Source organism: Pelmatolapia mariae, linkage group LG13 (genome assembly GCF_036321145.2).
Source record: "Pelmatolapia mariae isolate MD_Pm_ZW linkage group LG13, Pm_UMD_F_2, whole genome shotgun sequence".
Taxonomy (NCBI): domain Eukaryota; kingdom Metazoa; phylum Chordata; class Actinopteri; order Cichliformes; family Cichlidae; genus Pelmatolapia; species Pelmatolapia mariae.
In genome coordinates, this window is record NC_086238.1 from 22,149,443 (window position 1) to 22,173,299 (window position 23,857).

Here is a 23,857-nt window from a genome sequence, read left to right on the forward strand (position 1 = left end):
TGTTTTTTTTTTCTCACCTGTGACAGAGGATTTGATAACTTGATTTTTCAGATTTGTAGCAAAAACACACAGAAACAAGAGCACATTACTGTTCCTGCTGCCTAGTTTCTATTGATATTAGATGACACTGCAACCGTGTTATGTGTATTGACATTGCATAGTTTGACCACCAGAGGGCACTCTACAGTTTTTACATAACACGGGACAGCTAGCTAATCTGAGTAGAGTCTGGCTTTGTGCTCATGGTGACTGTGGATGAATTTGGATGAATTAAATGAATTAAAATCTTTTCCTTTTCTCGCTTGCGCAAAATTCCTCTAGTGGCTGTTTGGGGACTTTGGGGGAACTTTGAGAACCCTTGCTCTATGGGCTTACACAAGCTGGGATGTCATGTGATCAAATCCTTTGACCCATAACTGTAAATCATAGATTAAAAAAAACATTTCAGGTTGGCTGTGGCCTTTGTGTATATACTGTATGTTCCTACTCCCCGTGTTTTCTCGATGTTCTCTGGGTGATCTTGTCGTCCCTTCCTGCTCCCATAACAGCTGGGCTGAGCTCCATCCCCCCTGTGATCCTCTACAGCAGCCATTCCCAAAGCCAAGAGTCCCGCGGCCACCTAAAAAACCAGAAAATCCCATTGGGCCCAGCCAATCTGAAATCTTCACTTTACTCAAAGTATAAGAGAAAGTGATGAATTTTCTTGAAAATTTTATTTAAGAAATGCAAACAACACAGGCTGTTAACTATAAATTGCTACTCTGTTGCTACCACCTACCACTGGCACAAAAACTTTAACACAAGAGCAGTAAATTTAGGTCAGAGTAATGAGTAACATCAGAAACTAACCACCTCCTATCACCAGTTTTCATCAATTTTTTATACAAATACATTTATATAAATATGTAACTATACGTACTTAATTTCAAAGTTACTGTAGCCCACCTACAGTTCCTTCATGGCCGACCAGGGGGCATCGACCCACACTTTGGAAATGACTACTTTCAGAATAGAAGGCAGATAGCAGCATAGACGTAGGTTTGGATTTAGCATTTGGGATGAAAAAAAAAAGTTTTAAATACTGTTTTATACATTCTGCTGAAGTTTTATGCACCAGTTTAGACCCAACCTGTTTTTCTCTCAGGGAAAACATAATGTTTGGTACCAGCTGACAATTCAACATGACACAGTGAGGCTCTCTGTATCTCTGTCTTTACAATAACTACTCTTATCTTTTTTAAATCAAATCTAGCTGGATGTGTAGCTGTGGATCTGAGAGTGGGGAAGTGACCTCTGATTTTTTCATATATTTGGTAACTGAACGAAAAAAAAATGAATCACATTTTGTAAATATATCCAACCGTACGACTGGCCCAAAATGAGTGAGTTCACAGTGGCTACTTCCATCTTTTAAATACAGCCTGTGAGACTGAAATAATAGAAAAATAACAGACAAAGGTAAAATGTGTCAAAATGTGTGGAAAGGTAGAAGTTAAATGTTTGGGGGCAAAAATGAAAGAACTCACTGAACCCCCAACAAAGAATGATCTTGAGGATGGAGGAAAATGAGATGTAATAAGGATGAGCAAATGCCCCGATCACCTTCTGTGCATTTAATACTCGGAATACTTACTTCCAGCCAACATAGATTTATTAGACCTAATACCAATAGAAGCTATTTTGGACTGCAGCCATGCGTCATCAACAGTAACACCTCTGAAATAACAAATAAGATGCTGATAATCGTCATAAAAAGCTAAACGTAAATCCCTCTCATGCTGAATCTGAACAGCAACATCTTATTCAGTTTGGGTTGAAGGCTTCCCCACGGACAACTGGTGTCATATTGATCAGATCGACAATACACATAACCAACCACACAGGCTCCATAAATCAAGTCCGTACTGGATACCGGTCTAAATCTATTAGCAGCTGAAAGGAGCCGTGGGTTAGGACGGGCTCAGTGAGAGCCACGGATCAGGAAGTAAATCCTGCAGCGCTGCAGCAGCAGGTGACCTCTCTGTGCCCTTTGGCTGTTACTCCCAGGAAGTGTGTGTGTGTGTGTGTGTGTGTGTGTGTGTGTGGGCAGGTGCTAACATTTACAGAGGTAAAGCTTGTATTTCACCTACTGGGCCCTGACATCTCTGAAGGGCGTATTTAGAGGCAACGGTTTGTCTTGTTGCACCCAAAGGAGCAATGGCCAAATCTCAAGCAAACAACTAGTTGGTGGACTTTGATTATTCGGGCCTCAGCTGCTGGAACTTGTAGTTTTTTTTACCGCCTGAGCTGATGGGGGAGCATCCTGCACCGCTGAGCCCCGGTCTGTAAGTAGTGCTGCAGAAAATCGTGTTCTGTTGCGTTTAGCAGCTACAGTCGATGTTGTTCCTAAAGCATCTGAGGTAACGTTGCTCCAGGACCACCGCTGGGACGGAGAAGTTATGTTGTGACTGTTCACGTGGGAACAATCACACAGTACCAGTATCTTGCCTTCTGTTATCTGCTGATACAGATATCAGATGGAAGCAGGCCTGTCTGACAGACAGTGCTGTAACAGGGTTAGTGCTGTTATACGTAACCAGAACTGCCCAAAGTGTGATGGAGAGAGAAAAATACATTTAAACTGAGAGCAATAAATCTAAAAATAATAACGGAACATTAATATCTGGTGTGTCCTGTGTCTGATCCATTCCTCCACCACAACCTCATCTCTGTATGCACTTTTTCTCCCCTTGACTTGCTACCAGGCTGCCACAAAGGCATGGATTTCTGTTAGATGATTGGGATAAGGAGCAGTTTGTCTTTATAACAGTGCGATTAAACAGTTGGTGTTTCTTATATACACCACTTCCCTGCTTCTCTTTTGTCCCTCTGCTCCATTCTTTCACTTTTTCACTTTTCACTTTCATCTAATCTCTCTTCATTTCCTCTTCCATCTTCCTCTGCTTTGCCTCTTCTTCTTCCCTTTCACTTTCTCCTCTTCGCATTTTTTCCCCCACTTCTGTTCTTCAGTCTCTCTTAGTTCTCCTCCCCCCACCATTCCACCTTGTTTCCTTTCCTCATTTCCCCTCCTTTTCTCCTGTCTTTTTAATCCTCATGTCCCCTTTTCCTTCTTTTGATTTCTTCATGGATCCTCTCTGTCTCTGTGACTTGTTGGTTTGTTTTCCTCTCCTCCCCTTTTTTCTTTTCTTCCCACCTCTTCTTTCGTTTCATCCTCATCTCTCCTCCCCTCGCTTTCCGCCCTCACTTCACCTCTTTGTTTTTTCCCCTTTCTTTCTCCCTACTGTATGTCCTCTCCTGTCGTCTTTCTTCTCGTCCATCCTCCTTCCTTTCTTCTAATTTTACTACAACTTAATTTTTTGGGTCTTTTCTCCTTTTTCCCGGTTATTCCCCTTTTCTTCTATTCTTCTAATTATCTACTTTCTCTTCCTGTAAGGTCTCTTCTCCCTTTCCCACCTCTTCTTTGACGACTTGCTCCTTTCCTCTTTGTTTTCCCTCTCTAACGTATCATAAATATTAATGTCACATCATCCCTAAGCTCACTGCCGTATTATTTCATTACTAGCAAAAAGCTGCTCTATGGGCGCTTTTTTTGCCAGGCCTGTGGCTTTTAAGGGACACAGCACATGCACTGATTTCTTTGGTCAATAATTTAAGATTCCAGTTGTAAAACCTTAAATTGTACCCTACTCAGTTCACATCTAAATTTATCTGCAGGCTGATCATTAAACCACAGATTGTTGCATTTATAGTAATTTGCTTATATTTTAAATAAATATCTCTGTATAAATCTGTATAAATCTCTATTTTGTTTTCATTTACAATGAAAAATAAAGTTAAGGCAAGTACTGCTAAATGACATGTCATTTAGCAGTACTTGCCACAGGGTTCACTCAGTCCTGATGGTCATCAAAAATGTCTTGAGCTTTACCTTAATGAACTATTAAGCTGTTCTATATGTCCATGATATTAAAGGACTTTATGTCTCATTCTTCATTCCATATTTAGCAGTGAGTTGAAAGAAATTCCCTCGCAGATACAAATTTTGGTGACCATCAAGACGTATGTGAGACTTCAGTATGGTTTGTCCACCCGTCGCTTGACAAATTCAGTATCATGAGACCAAGACGGGGAAATGCTTAACCTGCTTCCTGTCGTGAAACAGTGAATGGACTAACAGTCAACCCGCTTTCACCTGCAGGTCATCACATGCTGACGTTTGGTCAGGAGCACATGTGTGGATGTGCGGATTCACATTATGACCCACTGGATGTTTTCTTCTTAAACATGCAGGGCAGGCAGAATTTTATAGGAGTTCTTTAATATCTGAAATGGAAGGCGTGAAGTTTTTGGCAAAAGATGGTGTTGTCATGATGAGTCTAACCATGATCGCCAAAGAAACCTTCTGCAGATAGACAACATGTGTCATATTTGAACCTAAACTTTTTCATTTTAGTTTTCATTTAATGTCGAGTCAAAACAGAAAAAACTGGTCCCAGTCTGCCTTGAGGTGACTGTTGTTGTGATTTGGCGCTATATAAATAAAATTGAATTGAATTGAATAGATAGCACTGAAACACCTGCCTTCTGCCTTCTGCCTGCCTCCCAACGTGCACTTTTTAAAGGTTTTTGTTCATAAACACATTGGTACAGGGGGGTATTGTGTGTTAAAAGATGACGAGAAGGGGCTCTGGACCATGGTTGTCCTACTTTTGTCTCCTTGTCTGTAAGTTTGCCCTCATTTGTTGCTGTTTTTTTATATCGCGTGCTCTTCCAGGCTTTTAAAATTTAATCACAGTGTCTTTGTATTATGATTGTAGTCATTTCACTCAATGTAGTTTTTAATTATGTGTAATTTGGCTGGTCTTCTTCAGCTCTAATAAATGCCTGTGGCCTAGTACATGTTATTGCCGAGTAGTGTTTGGAAGTGAAACATAAAGAAGTATATCCTCTGTCCTCACCTTATTCATCAGCTCTTCTCCTCTTTGGTCTGTTTCCCCTCTATTTGCTCTCTCCTCAATCTCCACAGTTTGAAATCCAATTAATCAGCATACTGTAATGCCTTTGATAAAACCAATACTCTTCCCCTCTCTTTCTCATATCGATTCGAAGAGTTTCTTGTGTTGGCAAAGCAGCCTGAAACAAAAGCACACACACAAAAAAAGTTGATTGCACCAAAACACAGAGAGTGTGGAGAGCGGCTGATATCGACTGAACTTAATGCAACAACTGTCTCCTTCATACTGTGGTTTCAGTTCATTTCTCCTCCCCTTTATTTATTATTTATCCAATAAAACAATCATTCCTTTGTAATTTCTTATTGTATCTTTCTGTCCTTTAACTTTTTGCGTTTGCAGTGATCCACAGTGTGTGGAATTACTGTGGAAGGCTTAAACCTAGTGGATCACAGCAGTAGTATTCTGTGGATTTATGATTTTTCCATAACATTTGTTTTTGTTTTTTTGTTTTTTGTTTTTTTACAAGAGTTGAATTTGTTCAGATGCAGCAGGATCTTTATTTCATTCTATTTTTTGCCACATTAAACATTACAGCGATCAGACATAACGTTATGACCACTGACATGGGAAGTGAATAACACTGATTATGTCTTCATCATGCCACCTATTAGTGGGTGGGATATATCAGGGATCAAGTGAGTATTTTATCCTCAAAGTTGATGTTAGAAGCAGGGAAAATGGGCAAGTGTGAGGATTTGAGTGAGTTTGACAAGGTCCAAACTGTGATGGCCAGATGACTGGGTCAGCTTTGGGCATCTCCAAATCTCCAGCTCTTGTGGGATGTTCCCGGTCTGCAGTGGTCAGAACAGTGGTGAACCATTAACAGGGTCATGAAAGCCAAGGCTCACTGATGCACATGGGGAGTGAAGGCTGGCCTGTGAGGTCCGCTCCAACAGACGAGCTACTGTAGCTCAAATTATAGAAAAAGTTACGGCTGGTTCTGGTAGAAAGGTGTCAGAATACACAGAACATCACAGTTTGTTGTGCATGGGGCAGCAGAGTTGCAGACCAGTCAGGGTGCCCATGCTGACCCCTGTCCAAAAGCAACAACAATGTGCACATGAGCATCAGACCTGGACAACAGAGCAATGGAAGAAAGTGTCCTGGTCTGATCAGTCATGCTTTCTTTTCACATGGATGGCTGGGTGCATTTGTGTCCCTGACCTGGGGGACACCTGGCAGCAGGATGCACTTCTGCATGAGGACTAAACCAGCAGAGGCAGTGTGATACTTTGAGTATTAGCCAGTTAGATTAACCAGCCTCAAGTGGTTGTTAGAGAAACTACAGTTTAAGGCAGTGGTGGTGCTGCAAAGCAGTTCTTTTTTACTTAGGTTTACAAAACAAATCTTCTTGGTTAAGTTTATGAAAAGCTAATGGTTTAGATTAAAATATGCATGCTGGACTCTTTCTTGGTTTTTAATGTGGGTAGACCCTCAAACTTGTACTTTACCTCCCAGTCCACAGAGTGGGATGAGTGCACATTTAATAAATTAACCTTCATAATGACGCTGTGGATGCTAGCATTAAAAAAAGTTATACTTTTGTTCTAATTAGTAAATTGTAGCGTTGGTGACACATAAATCCACAGCTCAAACCATTGCTGTGTTTAGCATTACAGAGACGCGCATTGTTGCTGAGGATGGTGAAATAGAAAGTAAAACATGTCCTCACAAACTAAAACGGTAAAGAGCTCGATTACGACACAGTAAGGAGTGAAATACTCTTGGACTGAAGTGGAAAAAAACACCAGTGAAATTCAAGAGAGCTTGGGTGACATTTGACACATCCTTTCCTTCAAGTGTATTAGCACATTTAGTTTTTGAAATGTATCCTGAGATGGTAACTTATAACGTGGCCTCCTTTCAAAAATGCAGAAGTCTTCATGCTTCTGTTTGATTTTTTTTTTGCAGAGGTATCCAGCAGCAGTTATCCAGCTACAGAGAGACTGTGATCCGACAGGCCACGGCAGCGGCAGGCTCGGCTGTTCACCGGGACGACGCGCCGACCTGTGGCATCTGCCACAAGACCAAGTTCGCAGATGGCTGTGGGAACCCGTGCTCGTACTGCCAGACCAAGTTCTGCGCTCGCTGTGGGGGGCGCGTGTCCCTGCGATCCAACACGGTGAGGGAAGGTTACACTTTCTCAGCACAAAAACACATATTTTTATCCTTGTGAAGTAGCACACAGCAATATAGCAAATATTAAACCTGCCCTCACAAAAGTGTAATGCAGTATCCTCCACACGTGTTTCAGTGTAAAGGGCAAAAAGAAAGGAGGACAAAAGATAATACTTTGATCGTTATTAAAGGTTGAATTGAAACTCATTCTCCTAAACAGCACTATGCATCAGTTCCCGGACGGAGCTGCAGCTGTCTGGAAGAAATACAGCACTGTCACATTTGAAGAGTTTTGATATTAAAAAGTATCATAAGTATAATATCGAGTGATATACACGCTCTTTAATTTGTATATCTTCAATATGCATTCTTTTCTGTATTGTAAAAAAGAACATGATCACAATCCTACGACCCAAACTGCTTTATACGTTAGTAAAATGAACACTATACAGATACCATAATACAGAATTAAATAGGATAATGTAAAAAACACAGTAATATATATATAAACACAGAAGTATTTTCCTTTTTTTTAATTTGTGTGTACACTATACTGAACTAAGAGATATGCAGAGTTTTATTCCTAGGCGTCCACTGACCCACTTTCGAGCCTTTTTTTCAGACATGGCAACGTTAGAACAGGAATATTTCAAAGATAAAAGCCTGACATTTTCACTGATCTTTCTTAACATCAAAATGAACCACAATCTGTCATTTGGGACAGATTCCCCAAAAGATGTCTAAGTATTGGCTACTAATAATATGAAAAATAAAACTCCAGAAGTCCTGCAAAATCCCATATTTGAGCACACCTTAATACAAATATTGAATAAGACAGTCAGTGACCATTTCTGATTGGCATATAGTTTAATGTAAAATAAAGCATGCACAATACTTTTTAACATAAACTTCTTAGTCGCAAAAATGACTCCAGCATGAATCGACTTGTTGTATTTGCTGGACTGAGCAAGTACGACAAGTTGTGCCACTAAAGCAAAAATCAGCATGTTGTCTTGTTCAGCAGGAACAAAATACCGGATATTCCAGATGGTGCTCACAAGTCAGAAAAGAAGTTATTTAAATATGTGCATACATTTCATTAAAGACCTGGGTCACTAAAATCTCAAATCATCACATTTTTACAATAGTTTCTGCTCAGCCATCTCTGATTTGCATTAAAACTGAAGGACCCAAAGTTTGGACATGTATAATGATTACTAGGAAATTTGAGACGGTTGAGCAGCAGGGATGTTTGATTTTAGATGGACTGACGCTGTTTGTGCACAACCTACGCATGTTCGCTTTCCTGCTGAGTTTATGCTGTTATCCTCAAGATTCAAGTCTTATTTGATACAATATGTTTTTTTTTCTAAATTATGGTAACGTTGTAAACACGAATAAGTAATTGAAATTAAATCTACACTCAGTATACTTCCTACAAGCAGCTGGTGATAAAAGCACGCACTGAACATCACATCAGGCCTCAGGTGTTGGAACTCAGATGGAGCTGATGAGCCGTGGGTCGTACTGTATGTGCTCTTGAAATGTACTGTATCTGAGCTCTGTGTGTGTTACAGTGTGTGTGTGTGTGTGTGTGTGTGTGTGTGTGTGTGTGTGTGTGTGAGACCTGGTAAAGGTTAATTGGGCATTAGACTGAGCAGTGGATGGGAGAGGGGGGTGTCTCTCACTCTGTCTCGCTCTGCCGGGGGTCCGGAGGTGCCCTATACACACACAGTGGGGGTGTATGTGCGTGTGTGGTGATGCTGGGAGGCAAGTCTTCCTCTGAAATAAGTGACATCCCGTCTACCCCCCCCACATCCCCTCCCCTGAATTGTCGCTGTGCCATTTAATGACCTCACACACACAAACACACAAATGCTCAAAAGTACATCCTAATTAGTTAGTGGCTAACGTGGGGAGAGTTCAGCTGGGGGGGGGGCGTTACATTTAGTGGAAACTGTTTGAAAGGTACATTGACAGGTACACACACATACACACAAGCAGACTCACAACACTGTTTATTAATGTTTGTTTGACTTTCTGTTTAATTATACTTTGTTAAGTTTGCTCAGTGTGAACAGAAAACATGCGTTACGACTCAAGGAAGACATGAAATTACTCAAGAATACCGGCTTGATTTTTACCACCACTGGACATTTACTCAAATAACTAAAGGAATACAATCATTTATATACAGAAGCAAATCTTTTTCAGTTTCCTTAACGAGACAGTCAAACAGAAAAATTTGTAATATTCAGTTGTTCAGTGGTCATTAAGATACAAATCTACATCTTTCTAAATGTACATCTTTTGGAGACACAGAATTGATGATTATTTTTCATCCAGTGATTGCCAAAACTTTAGAGAACAATTAAAAAATACACATTTTGACAGCACACAGCTCAAGTTCGGGTCATCACCAAAGATAGTCATCACCGAAACCCAGGACAGGGTTTTAAAAAGAAGTTCTGCTTTAACTGTTATAGTTTCTGTTGCAGAATTGGAGCCTTGTGTCTTTTATAATGTCTCTTTCTCTAGAGCCAGATTCATTAGCGGATTAGCTTAGGTTTGTTTAAAGGTTGTAGATTGATAACACTTAGCCTAACGCTAATTTAAATATATGCCTACCTCTAAAACTCAATATTAAACTAAGTGTTGGTTTAATCTGTACACAAACATTACAGTTTTGATTTTAGATGGAATCAGCTGTGACCAGAGATTGCTACTACTTGTTGCTAATGTTTGTGGACAGTCTGTAGTCTGTTAATCACTTGGGTCGCCTCAGTGGCTTAAAGATTCATTTTAGGTTGAGAAGAAGCTGTTACATTACTATATTGTTGTTGTTACTATCTAGTGAACTCGAAATGAGCTGGTAGGTAGGCCTTTGGACAGAGTTAAGAGCTTTAGCAGTTTTCCCTGCCTTTAATTCCTATGGCAAGCTAAGCTGTCTGCTTTAGCTCTATATGCTTTTAAACAATGAAATAGATTATGTTCATATTTGTGAACTGAGAATAGAGCGGATAGATTTTTGTATTCTTCTTTCAGCTTGAAGTTGGTTTATAGTTTTGCTTTAACCTCATTTTCATAAATCAGAAGATATTACGTTTTAAAATATGTCTCACACCATTTGACATTACAGATTTATCTAGTTAAATTTTTTCCACTGGAGTGTTCTAAACAGGTTATAGTCTATAAAATGGGGGTAACATCAATCCAACTGTAACACTAGATGATCTGGTGGCTTTTAAGAGGCTAAGTAAAAAAGTTATTTTGAAAGCGTTGTTAATTTAGGGAGGCTATAACCATGCACGAGTCTTGTCATGTGCTGTTGTTGGCCAGCAACCGTTAGGTATTTGGGTTTGTGGTGGACGTAAATGAGGAATTTTAAAGGGCAATGCATTTTCTTTCATCTTCAGTGATGGGAATATTATTGGAAACTGAAATATCTGCGTATGACAGTGTTTGTGACTTGCAGGCTTGCACAGTAGGATCATTGCCATGCTTTCAGATACCATTTTTTTGTTCACATTCTTTCTGTCTTTCTTTTCATTATACATGGATGGCTGACTGGGCTGCAGGAGGACAAAGTGGTGAGTGATGCATCTTTTCTTCTCTCTTTTCTGGAGCACATAACTCTGACCAAAACCTTTAAGAAAATACATGTACATAAAACAGACCCTGTCTTCTGTCTTCACACGTCTATTAGTTTTATTGTGAAAATATTACCTTATGAATACAGCACAATTACAATTTAATTTATGGCATGATAATGAGAGACAAAACAAAACAAAACACTCATCTGCTTTGATGATATTCTTGCAGTCAGATGCACGCTGCCACCTCAGAGGTAGATGATGCACACAGACCAATACACTGTATGGACAACTTTAGATTTGCAAATGAAAACATGTGGGAGGAAGTGGCAGCAGTCCTAGGCAAACATAGGGAGATTACAAGGCCCAGAAAAGAAACATACTCATCATCTTGACATTTAAGATGTGTAATATTGTCAATGTGGGACAGAGCTTAGTTATTATATATCCTTTTAGAAAGGGATTTAGTAGTTAACTGGAAGCATGTTCACAAGTAGTTAACAAAATCCTAATTCTTGCAAGAAATGGATATTGTGTTTACATATTAATAGCTGGTGTGACTGTTGCTGTTTTACCTATCCTTGGTCATCTCTCATTTGTTGATTGTGACATGTTTGCTTTGTAGCTAGCTTATGGTGTCTTTTTAAAGCAGGATTTGTCTTTTTTGGGAACACCTGTCAACATATTCAGCATATATTCACTAGCTATCTAGCTATAGTACTGATTTACAATAATTTCAGAGACTGCGTCTTCAAAAAGCAAAAACTGTATCTGATTTATGTTTGTCTGTTAGCTGTCAGGCAACCACAAGAGATATAATACGTTTCTAAATCTAGCTTTAATTGCCCAGTTTTTCCAAATGTTGAACTGTTGGACACTAAAACTGACCCAAAGAACCCACAACTAATTTTTGTACATGCCAAAATGGGGCAAGCATATCAGAACTTGCAGCCTAGCTTAATTAACACCTTACTGGCTGTCATATGTGGCTTGTATGTTGGGATTACTGACCCACAAGTGTTTCGGTGCATTGGTCCCCTACTGTAAAGAGAACTTCCTCATTCTCATTAAGCCTGGTTGTTCAACAACATGATACTGCATGACAGGCGTACCTGGCGGAGATGCCTTTAACATCTTCCCCTACTTGTGTAGTTGTATGTGGGTTTAGAATTTTTCTTGGCCTTGGCTGACTTTCCTTAGGGCAGCTGCCAAACCAGCACTTTGATGTTTATTGGCTGGGCTGGATTGCTACGAGTGTCCAAGAGTGCTTTGGTGTGCTGTACATAGTGGTCCCACTCCTTGCTAAAGCTTGGTACGCGAGGCACTGGCTCTAAAGAGGAAAGTTTTGGGTGAATGGAGGCCTTATGTAGCCGGATACTAGACCAGGTTTGAATTACTCTTGACACGGATTCATTTAATTACTTTAATTTTGGCTGGCACAGTGAACCAAAAGTTACTCCCTGCTTTGTCCACTCCACTCAAATATAACACTCAAAGTTAAATTGAAGCACTGGCAAGTATAATTCTTGCTGTGAGTGATATAATGATATGTAGTATGTAGTATACTATAAATGTTTTTAATAGTGTTTCTAAACATGTTTGGTCTATGAAGTCGCACACACTTGAATTTATTTCAGTTCACAGAAAACGACTGGTTAGCAATTCAAGATAATGACAAAAAATCTGAAAAAACTATAAGAGAGCAAAAGTGACAATTGGCAGTGCATATTATTAGATGATACTGCATTTTGTGCCATTGTAATTGTTATTATTAATCTTTCATCCCATGGATGTAATACAGTTTTATATGAAATGCCCCCCCAGCAGGAGTGGCAGGCTTGTGAGGGCTCATGACGGCCGCTCTCAGGGGCAGAAGCAGTGTTAGTTGTTGGCAAATCACATGATGAAGTGCTAGTTGTTGTCATGATGGTTTCCTGAAGATGTAGGTGGCAGAATGTTTCCTTGTCCTTACCCTTGTGGAATTTTGGTCAAACAGAAAATTGTTCATCCGATACCTTGGCTGATTGGGACCCACGCCCATTTTCGCACCTTGGCTCGTGTGATTAGGTAGAGGATCAATAGGGGGTACATGACCCTCTTGGGGGACACTCCCATAGGGCTTAAAAATCTGGGACTCTCCACCATTTGACCTTAGAACTCAGTTTCAGTTTAGTCAATCAGAACTATGCTATAGGGTGTAGTTTAGAATGGACTAGATCTTTCATGTTAGTTGAATTTTGCAGTTTCTTTGGACCAGGACATATCATATGACCTCACAAGCCCAGTGCAGTTCGTGGGAGCACAAAGACCTCAATTACAGTTTAAGTGTCTGTGATTCCACGCATAAACTTCGTCTTCACACGGTGAGCATGAGGATCCATTTGGACATCTGCATGCTTGTCAATTTTTTGTGATTGTGCAAACTGAGCTGTAGAGACTTTACAATGCACCAACTGCGCATGCACCCCAGGCAGTGGACAAGTCAAGAAGTATAACAGGAATGAATGCAAGTCTGTCATCTTAGATTTTAACTGGCATACATTAAAAAGTTTTGATGTGTTTTTTAACTACTTTGTCACTTTTTTAGTTTCTATAATTTATTTTTTCATCATTATTTGGTATTCAGGTCTAGTAACAGGGTTTTTGTTAGTAAACACAACTCATTGTATTTCTGCATAGATTTTATCAGTCTTTCTAAAACAGTTTGACATTTTTCCATTGTTTAACTACAGCATTTGCTTACTTGCTATTAAAATCATACCCAATTGATTTTGCAATCATTAAGCTAGCTAGCATACAACAATCTTTAACTTTTATGTTTTGCGCTCCTTCAAATTTGGAATTGCTAGGATGTTGAATATGGAGCTGTCAGGCAGAAGGAAAAGAGGAAGACCACAGAGACGTTCATGGGTGTAGTGAAGGAGGAGGTTAGCGTGACAGAAGAAGATGCTAGGTATATGGTGTGATGAAGGCGCAGCCAAAGGAAGAAGATTAAAATATAGAATATAATTTTTGTTTCCATAACCACTCAGTAGGGATGTGCAATATGACCAAAATCTAATATCCCGACATAAGACATTTATCGTCCCGACAACGATATATATCACAAAATTTTACATTTTCTGAAAATTCTGTGAATCTTGGGCAACTCGATTTGCGTGAAGTTTTTTTTTTTTTTTTTTAGCTGGTCGTGTACTTGAAGTCAAGTGTTTTGACCGATGCATGAAACTATACATTTTTAGACATTTTCTTTGTGGGTATTTATTACATGGTGTGCTCCAGGGAAAAGCCCGCTCTAATGTTTGAATCTAGGGTCTATTTTTTAGCACCTCTTTTTTGCTTCTCATCCGTACACACTCTGCTTACTCTTTCACGTGATTGAGTTTATTTTGAAAAATCTCAACAGGATCTTCAGCTTTATTGTGAAAGGTTTATGTGTAAACAAGCGGACAGTGGAGCCACGCGATGGTTTTACCGGTTGTTGCTAATGACAACGCATAAAAACAGTTGCTTGTCCGTCTGTAATGTGGTTATATTAAATATAAGAGAAAGAGAGAACTTTAAGAAATTAACACTACAGTGACCATCATAAATCGCTAAAAAAATATTGCCGTAAACAGTTTATTTTGCGACACCACGAAACAAATGATAGCGTAATATGAAATGATAGATGTTTTCATATCGTCATCCGATATATATCGTTATATTGAACAGCCCTATCACTCAGGATGTTTTTGTGTCATTTTTTCTTTACAACTCTTAATTCTCCTCTCGTAACAGCTTTAACACCACTTTGCCATTTTTGTATTACTTTGGCTACAATCATGTTTGAACTGGCAGTGCTTACCGCACAAAGCTGTTGGTGTTTCATAACAGCAACCAAAAATACTAATGCTTTTAAAAATGAACACTTTCAATAAATCATTGTTTAAAAAAAAAAAAAAAGAACACTTTTTTCATTAAACAGTCCAAGGTAATATAAAGCAGGAAACTGAAAAAAACACTAATAGTCACTATATTTTTCCCTGTCATTCTCACACGTGTCTACTTAATTCGTTGTGTTATGAAGTGTGGTAGATGGATGGATACAATGATAAATAAAGTTTTAATAGGCGCAGGGATGTGAAGCGTGTGGTGCACGCAGGCTAGCGTGTTGTGCTAATGATATTCAGTGCTCATTATCTGCAGTGATAGCTGTGCTCTAGTGGAGAGATGAGTGTGTGTTGTTGTACTGAAGCCAAGTGTTTCTCGCAGAGAGGGCCATTTTTGAAGTCTTGATTCTTCCTCTCATGGGGAACTACAGAAGAGCTGTTTGTGTTACTTCACCGTCACATATGCACAAATACACAAACACCTCTTTTCCCTCTCTTTGCTTTCATTGTAATGTCCAGGGCTGTATTTCTGTTGGGGGGGTGGGTTTTATGTGACTGTAACTCAGCTCGGTGCTGGTAGATTGCTGTTTTTAGACCAGTTCTCATTCAGAATTACTGGCAGGGATGTTTACAGACTATAGATGCTGTTAATTTTTAGAAATACAAAACTTTCAGAACTCTAAAGGCAAATCGAGAGAATGCAGACATTACATCTTCCTTTTTCTTAATAATACATTTAGGAGTTAAATTATTATGAATTATTATGAAGTTAATGACCATTAACATTAATCGTTTCTGATTGCTTAAGGTTAGGGTCAGCTGCTTTAGTATTACTGAAATATACAACAGGTGCAACAATGAGACAACCCCCAATCTCCCTCCTCGTCATTTCTGACTGTTTTTCATTAGTTTTGTATTTGGCTAGGGATCATGATACCTGGACCCTACAGAGGCTGAAGAGGTAGTTCAGCTCCTCCAGGACGGCATATCAATACGTACCATTGCCATAAGGTTTGCTGTGTCTCACAGCACAGTCTCAAGAATGTGGTGAAGATTCTACTCTAGGAGAGCTGGACAGGGCTGCGGAAACCCATCATCAGGACCGGTATCTGCTCCTTTATGCAAGGGGGAACAGAATGCACACTGCCAGCGCTACAACATGACCTCCAGCAGGCCTCCACCTGCGCCCTGTGGGTCTGGAGAACTCATGGAGAATGTTATACTGTCTATAACTTTGTTCAGTATGGTCACTTTGGTGGTGGGTCAGTGATGTTCTGGGCAGGCATATCTATTAAGGTATCGGGATGAAATCTTTGGACGCTACTGCAGTGGGACTTGGTTCCTCCTGGTTCACAACAATGCCTGAACTCATGTGGCAAGAGTATGCAGGGAGTTCCTGGAGGATCAAGGAACTGGCTCACCTAAATCCAGTAGAACACCTCGGTGAAATCATGTTTTATTCCATCCAGCCGCCAGGTTTTACCTCAGACTGTCCAGGATCTCAGTATTCCCCTGGTCCAGATCTGGGAGGAGATTTTCCTGGACAGATCCACGGTCCATACAAACTACTGAGTACCTGCTGTGTGAATTTTTCTCATGTTGATTTACAGGGTGTCTTTGAATTCAGCCCTCTGTAGGTTGATCACTTTCATTTCCATCAAACCAAGTGGCATCCTTTCATTCCTAACACATGACCCAGACCATGTTGGTATAGATATCCAGCATGTTTTTTTTTTTTCATTTAGATCTGATGTGCTTTTTAAAGTGTTGCTTTAATTTTTTTAGCAGTGTATTTCCCCTCCCTTCAAGCCTCCTCCAATGCCTTATCTTTAAGACTGATAGCATGTACATTCATCACCTCAGTTTATCTTGCCCTCATGATAATGTAACACTTATCTTTTCCTGAGGGTGGTGTTTATTAGCTCACAGACACGCTTGTGTCATGCTTGTGTTGATTTATTAGAAGCATCACGGTGTTTGTGAAGTGGCCAGCATGTAGCTAACTCTACTTCTATTTGCTGGCCACTAGGGCAAAAAGTTAGTCTTATCCTATGAAATAAAATCAAATCCAAGATACTTCAAAATATAGTATGTGCCTCACACTTGTGCAAATGTATATCTATTGATCTAGGTTTACAAGGAATTATGGCTCTGTGCTGCTTTGTGTCGGTGTGCAGCGCTGTAGAAAAAGCCGGAGCGATGTGTCATCCGCTGTAAACGCCACAGCGCCTCATGATTACTATTGATCGCCAGTCTTGCTAACTGCGTCCGTCTCCGCGTCCGTCTCTCATTGACTGGCCTTAAGGGGGCCATCTCTCTCCTGGTTGCTGTGGCACACACTCTTAAGAGCAAACACTCACACATACACAGACACTTTGTACTTGAGGAAGGCACATTATTCATAGAAATTAATGTAAAAAAGTATTCATATAAAAATCATATATGGACAGTTCATGCTGCTTTTAGTGTCTGTATCTTTCGTCAGTTCAGTAAAGTTAGGGAATGAGTAATTACTTATTACTCATTCCTTTAACTTTCTCTCAAGTCTCAGTCATCACTGGTGAAAACTGTAACCCTACCCTAACTATATTTTAAAGAAAAGCACAATTGATGTACTTCTGTTAGAATGATTGTTTTCAGTGTTCCATGATTGCCAAGACTTGGTAAATCATTATTATAATAACAAACATGATATAATGTGATTACCAAGAGCCAGAGTTTGGGGGTTAGGGTTGGCGTCAGTGGTGTCTTAGATCTTGGAGGATTAATTTGTTACCATCCATCAGATTTTACAGTAGGCAATTTATTTAGTTGTGGAACTAGGGTTTATTTAGTAGTTTTAGTCTCCTGCTAATCAAACACATTTTAAGAAACAGCAGTGGCAAGCAGTTGATATTTTCCAAATAATGTCTGAAGCATGCACGCTGGCCTAAAAGTTAGTCTTTCATAAGCTTTTCGTTTTGGTAATGGCAAGTAGGCATGAATCCTGTAGCTTGAGGCTAATCTTTTAACATCCATTTGAACCCTGCCCATTGAGGGTTAGGGGTAGCATTTGGATTAGTGGTTACCCGTTTATGTAGAATTCTGAGTTCTGTGAAATAGCACACGATCTGATATCCCCATGTTAGTATCGTTCCTGAATCATAATAATGTTGGTCCAGCTGATCAATAACACGGCTTGATCATTCAGTTAGCTTTAGCCAAAAAGTTAGCTAATGCTCTTAAAAATTATCATTAGTAAACCAACATGAGGAACTTAAATTTGGCTGACAGCAAACCTAACTTGATAATATATTTATTACAGTGTATAAATTAATAAAGAAAAAAAATCTTTTTTTTTCCACTTTTCCCCCCTGCAAAGGTATGAGATCACAAAAATGTGACTGTGCAGTTGCAATGTTGATTCTGGATCAACATTATTATGATGAATATTATATGAACAACACCATGTTGGGGATACCAGATACCAACCAGCTGGAAACCTTCTGAGGGATACTGTAATTGTAAAAAGACTGATAAAAAGATGAAGATTGTCCCTGTACTTGGGCGTTGAACAGTGAAATTGGAGCAGAGCTTACATTTCAGCAGACTAGCATGCATACATTCTTATTTGCTTGCACTCACCATTCATTCCTCTGAATTAATTTACAAATATAATACATTTGCAAAATTAAAACGGCAAGAAAAATAGTGGCTATATTAACATTAAAATAGCATTTTTTAAAATTTAACCTTTATTTATGCAGGTAGTCCCATTGAGACCCAATGTCTCATTTGCAAAAATATAAAAGTATGGTAAGTGTGGCTCACTGGGTGCACTCACTGGGCTTAGTGCTCAAGGGAAAAAAAGCAGTTTTTCAGCGTGGCTGTCCTGCTTTTTAAACACTTGTACCTCCCACCAGAGGGCATGAGGTCAAACAGGTGCTGTCCAGGGAGGGGTGAGTTGATTTTCATAGGTTCATAGCACAGATTTTATAGATTCTCAAATGCAAGTCTTTAATGTGTTTTCAGTGAACAGGGCTGAATAGTACATCTCAAGATTATTTAAAGTCCTAGTTTATAATGTAGGTTTTTTGTCTTAAAATTTATGATTTAAACTGTGGAGGTGTGGACGTCTTTTTCTCTCACTTTATTTCATCCATCCATCCACTTATCCTTATCAGGGTCGCAGGGGGTTGGAGCCTATCCCAGCTATCATAAGGCAAGAGGCGGGGTACAGGTCGGCAGTCTGTCGCAGGGCTAACACAGGGAGACAGACAACCATTCACACTCAGGCTCTGGGTTTGAACTTGTTGCTTCACTATGTCCTTTCTGTGCCTGTGTGGGTTTTCTGTGACTGACTGCCTGTTCGGGGTGCACTGCGGTTCCTGCCAAATATCGGCTGAGAAAGGCTTCGACCCCAACGCAAATCTGTTTGGATAATGGGTTAAGAAAATGGCTACTCATTTTCTGATGTAAGCAAACCTTCATTAACAGGTGCTGATTAGAGATTAGATTAGAAACTTACCTTTTTTATACAGTGGTAAAAAAGGTAAGCACAGCATCATCACGAAACTCACCTGCAGTACTACAACTCAGTGTATGAGTGGAAACTGTGTTGGTGACTGGGGACAAAGTGTTCCAACATGCAATCAAACATTAACTGCCACGATAAGGCACAGTGTCCTTAATAATTTTTTCACTTTAGGGGAACCCCAATATTTCTAGGTTGGAGACAGAGACGAGGTGCAGGTAAAGCCGGCTCCTGTATCTAAACCTGTGCTGTACTAGTGTGTGCAGCCTCTCATGCTCTGTGCTTGCTTGTGAGACCACTGTTTCATGGGTTACAGTACAAACACAATATACTCGGGTGCCTGCAAGTGCATTTATTAGTGTGTGAGCTTTCCGTGTATGGAGATGTGTGTAATGTATGTCTGTATGTGTTGCTGCGGGTGCCGGGTTGTGCTGATATAGTACCTCATTAGCTGCTGTAGACACTAATCTCCTTTGTGGCAGTCTTTCATCCTTACCGCAGGATTTATGGACGCCCTCGCGTGCTGCCAGTGCAATACGTCAAGCTGTCATTGGTTGATCTTACTTCCTGGTTACCTCCCCTCCACCCCCTTCCCTCCCTGGGTTTTAATGTGCAATTTGTTTCACCTGTTAAGCAGCAGGCGTTGGAAGATGTTAGTAGAATAGTGGCTGGCAGGGGTAACATGACAGTGAGTCATGTTTTTAGTAAACTGGATGGAAATAAACTGGAGGATGACCAGAATATTACAGCTTCTGGTTCACTCAAATCTGACTTAAAATATGTTGACTGGCTCAATACAGGTAGCCTCTCTTTCCAGTGTTAACTTTTTTACCAGGTCACCAGACACCTGTTTACGGTTGGGTTTAAAAGTTTACATCTGCTCCTTATAGAATTTTCACTTATCATATCCAGATGGAATTTTAATAATTGAAGGTGAAATGTTTTTGAAAGAGTTGATTTGAAATGTTTCAAGTTTCTGATCATGTGGCAGGCTTGTAACATACCTAAGGCTACGTCCACACTAATGCGTTTTCGTCTGAAAACGCATTGTTTTCTCTCCGTTTTGGCCTCCCGTCCACACTGAGACGGCGTTTTCCTCAAGTAAAAATGCAGCGTTTTGAAAACGCTCTCGAAAACGCATACATTTCAAAACAGAGCTGTCCCGTTGCAGTGTGGACACTCGAAAACGCAGACTTTCTAAAATGATGACGCATTTTAGTCATGTGATGCAGTCATGTGACCAATTAAACAAAGATAGAGGACATTATACAGCAGTTCTTTTGATTGCTCTCAATTTTGACAGCCCTAAAAAAGATTAATATCAGTTTGTACATGCTCCAGATAGCTTTTCTTCAAATTCTTAATTCTCACTCGCTTTTGCGCATGCGCAGGACTGGAATGTGAGCGGTTTCGACTGTTTTAATGTGGACGCACATTCTGTGAAAACGACTGAAAACACTAGTGTGGACGCAGAGCGTTTTCAGACGAAAACGACGTTTTCAAATCTATCCAGGCTAGTGTGGACGTAGCCTAAATCTGTGCTGAAGAGGTCTGCCAGTGACCTGGGGGATGCTTCCTTTCTTCAGGAAACAAACAATCAGCATTCCAACTTCAAGGTTCCATCACTGGATTATTCACTGTTATCCAAACGCATATATATATAGACACACATGTGTGCGAGTAACGATGCACACATGCATAGCCGCTCTCCTTGACAGGAGCAGACACATAGGCGCAGATGGCCACGCACAAACACGTTCAGATGCAGCAGGACGCTAAACAAACACACAGGAGTTTGGTGTCCTAGTTTCCATCTGTGGAGGAGCTGTTCTCCTGCTCTTGCTCATTCCTTCACTCACAAACTCATCTCAAGGGGGAAGGGGGGGGTGGTGTTAGTGGTGGTCTCATTGTGGTCACATGACGTGTTGCTGCTGTTGTCGCAATTTGTGTGTGTGTGATAAAGAGAAGACGTTTGGATCTGCATGTTTGCATCACTGCTCTTGTGAGGAGCCGGTTATATATATATTTCTTTGTGTGTGTAAGCGTCTCCCTGCCAACAGTTCCTCCTTCTTCTCTGATTGTTTCTCCATCAGAGTGTGATCTAATACAGGGATTACTCTGGGATTAAGTCACTCTCTCATAAAAGAACACCTCACCAGCTCCATATCTCCACAAGACTGGCCATTTGTTATGGAGTATCATCATGTCGAGAACATCTCATAGGAGTGAAACATGAAAAACGCTCCAGACAGGAGTCAAATGTTCGTAAGAGAGGAAGTACACCGGCAGGGAAGATGTCCAGCCAATGTTCCCTCTAATTTTTCACGTGTCTGAGCGAACACACAAACTCCCTGAGCGATCCCTTGGAACACTGTGAGCGACATCAGACGTGTGCACTGTGGTCACACCAACATCTAATCCATCCAAGTTACATGATTTATTAAATTAATCAAATTACAGCATTTACATTTATGTTAGACTACTTTTAATTAACTGCTTTAGCCCACTTACAATGAAAATTAAAAATCTAGTCATTAACCTGTGTAATAACACTATTGGAAGTAAAAATAACTTGAACTCCAATTTTGAAAACACAACTTTCTTTTTTTTTTTTTTTCTTTTTTTTTTTTAAAAGCTCTGACTTGTATTATGAGTATGAGTCTGTGGTCTGGGAGAGAGTCCTGTAACTCTCTGTCTGCAAAATACAGTATATAATGACCAATGTTGGGCAATTAATTATATAGTTACTACTTCAAAAAAGTAACTCAGTTTGGCAAACAACAAAGTTTTTTGCAGCTATTTTTTTTTTAAATGCAGCCAAGGCATTTTTAAATAAACATTTCAAACTATTTACAGAACAATCAGCTGTTCTGCATCAAATCTGATGCCACACAAATTATTTGTGCCACTCCAAAAAACAATTTCTGTCCACTATGAGATAAAGGAGAACAACAGCCTGATACCTGCAGGCCTGCCAACAGGAGATGTATGACTCCTGTAACACCTGTAACATTCAGCAGTCGCCTCATTGTTCTGACACACACAACAAAACTATTGGCTACACTACACACTAACTACACAAGATTTGCGCTAAACGTCGCAAATCTCTCACATCTCAAAACACCTAAAACTTCCCCCCGTTTCTTAACAACTAGATGCCACGTTGCCATATCTTTTTTTGATTGGTCGACATGGTACTTTTTTGGACGAATAGGAAAGGGACAGGGGGGTGGGGTTTGTTTTTGCTCACAGGCGCAGAGCGATTTCGAGCCTTTTTTCTTTTAAAATGCCATTTTTACTGTTTCTTCCCGCAGTAAATATAAACAACGATAGTATTCAGGAAGAAAAACATTGCATATATTTTTATCATAACTCTGGTTTTACGTGGCCTATCAACACAATTTAAAAACTGGTATAAAGTCCACACTTTTTCCGTGAATTGTTCCCTCTATCCTGCTCACATCTCCAATGGTTGTACACGTTCTCATTAACGTGACTTCACTCCACATCAGCCACGCCGCTTTGCTAGCTAAAACACCGCTGTCAGTACATAAGGACGCTGTCATAGCCTGTCAACGACGTTGATTGGCTGCGTATATACGAATGTGAATCGCATTATTGGCTGGACTATGGGATAAGGTGGCATCGTTCTAATCCCATATGAGAGCAGCCAGTCACTTACTGACTAACACTGCAAAACAGAATTGTTAAATTATTAATTTTAATTTCAATTCAGGTTAGATTTTTTTGTGTGCAAAGCAGATTTTCTGTGCGCAGAGACCGTGCCAGCAGTGCGCAATTGCGCACGTGCTCAGCTTAGAGGGAACATTGTGTCCAGCCTCAGAAACTAACCTAAAACATGTTTTTCTTAAAGCCAACCAGCAAATTTAACTCCATGGTTTCATTTTTCGCACACACATACACACACATATACACATTTATCATTCATGCAGTTTATGACAAAGTCTATTTTTGGAAAACTGGCCAGAAACACTGACTGTGTTAAGTTAGTAAGTTATTACTGCTCTGCCATTAAGAAACAGGGAGGTCTTACTTGAGTTACAGTTGTGTACGTGGTGCTTTGATACTTTGTTATGGTGTGGAACATAGGTGTCAAACTCTGGCCCGCGGGCCAAATTTGGCCCGCAGCCTAATTACATTTGGCCCTTGAAGCCATACCAAATTACTATTAGAGCTGGCCTACTGGTATTATACAGCTAATATATATATTGTTTAGTAATAAGCTTTGCTTGTTCCATATTCAGTTTTTCAGCAAAACTTGTTTGAGTCCATAAGAAAAGATTCATTCTTATATCTGGAGGAAGATTTTTTTTTCAATAAATATTAATGTTAGCCCGCGACTTTGTTCCAGTTTTGAATTTTGGCCCACTATGTATTTGAGTTTGACACCCCTGGTGTGGAAGAAAGTTTCAGTGGTAGTTCAGTGTTTTTCAGCGGCTGCTCTGGGACTGTGAAAGAGTCTGAAAGTAAGTAAGGAAAAAAGTATAAAAACAAGTGGTAAGTAGGCTTACTTGTAAATTAGAAATAAGGTCAAGCACAAGGATTGGGTGACCTGTTCTGTGATTATATAACTATAGAAAGGTATATAACAAGAACATAATAATATATAATAATATATATATATAATATCATTTCTACAATAAGTTGTTAGAACTAAGGAACCCTTTCAGATGAGAGGTGAAATGTCTTCAAGAACCTAAAAAAAGTGCACTTGCCTTCAACTCA

At 39.8% G+C, this 23,857-nt stretch overlaps 1 protein-coding gene across 14 annotated transcripts in view; it reads left to right on the plus strand.

The window, feature by feature from the left end:
- The window catches only part of LOC134640263 (regulating synaptic membrane exocytosis protein 1-like), a 113,260-nt gene that overhangs the window by 22,900 nt on the left and 66,503 nt on the right, over positions 1-23,857 (plus strand). For all 14 annotated transcript variants that reach the window (XM_063491937.1, XM_063491924.1, XM_063491927.1 and 11 more), the window contains exons 3-4: positions 6,927-7,137; positions 10,712-10,723. In XM_063491937.1, coding sequence (XP_063348007.1) covers positions 6,927-7,137; positions 10,712-10,723 — 223 coding nt within the window. The remainder of the gene's footprint in view (positions 1-6,926; positions 7,138-10,711; positions 10,724-23,857) is intronic.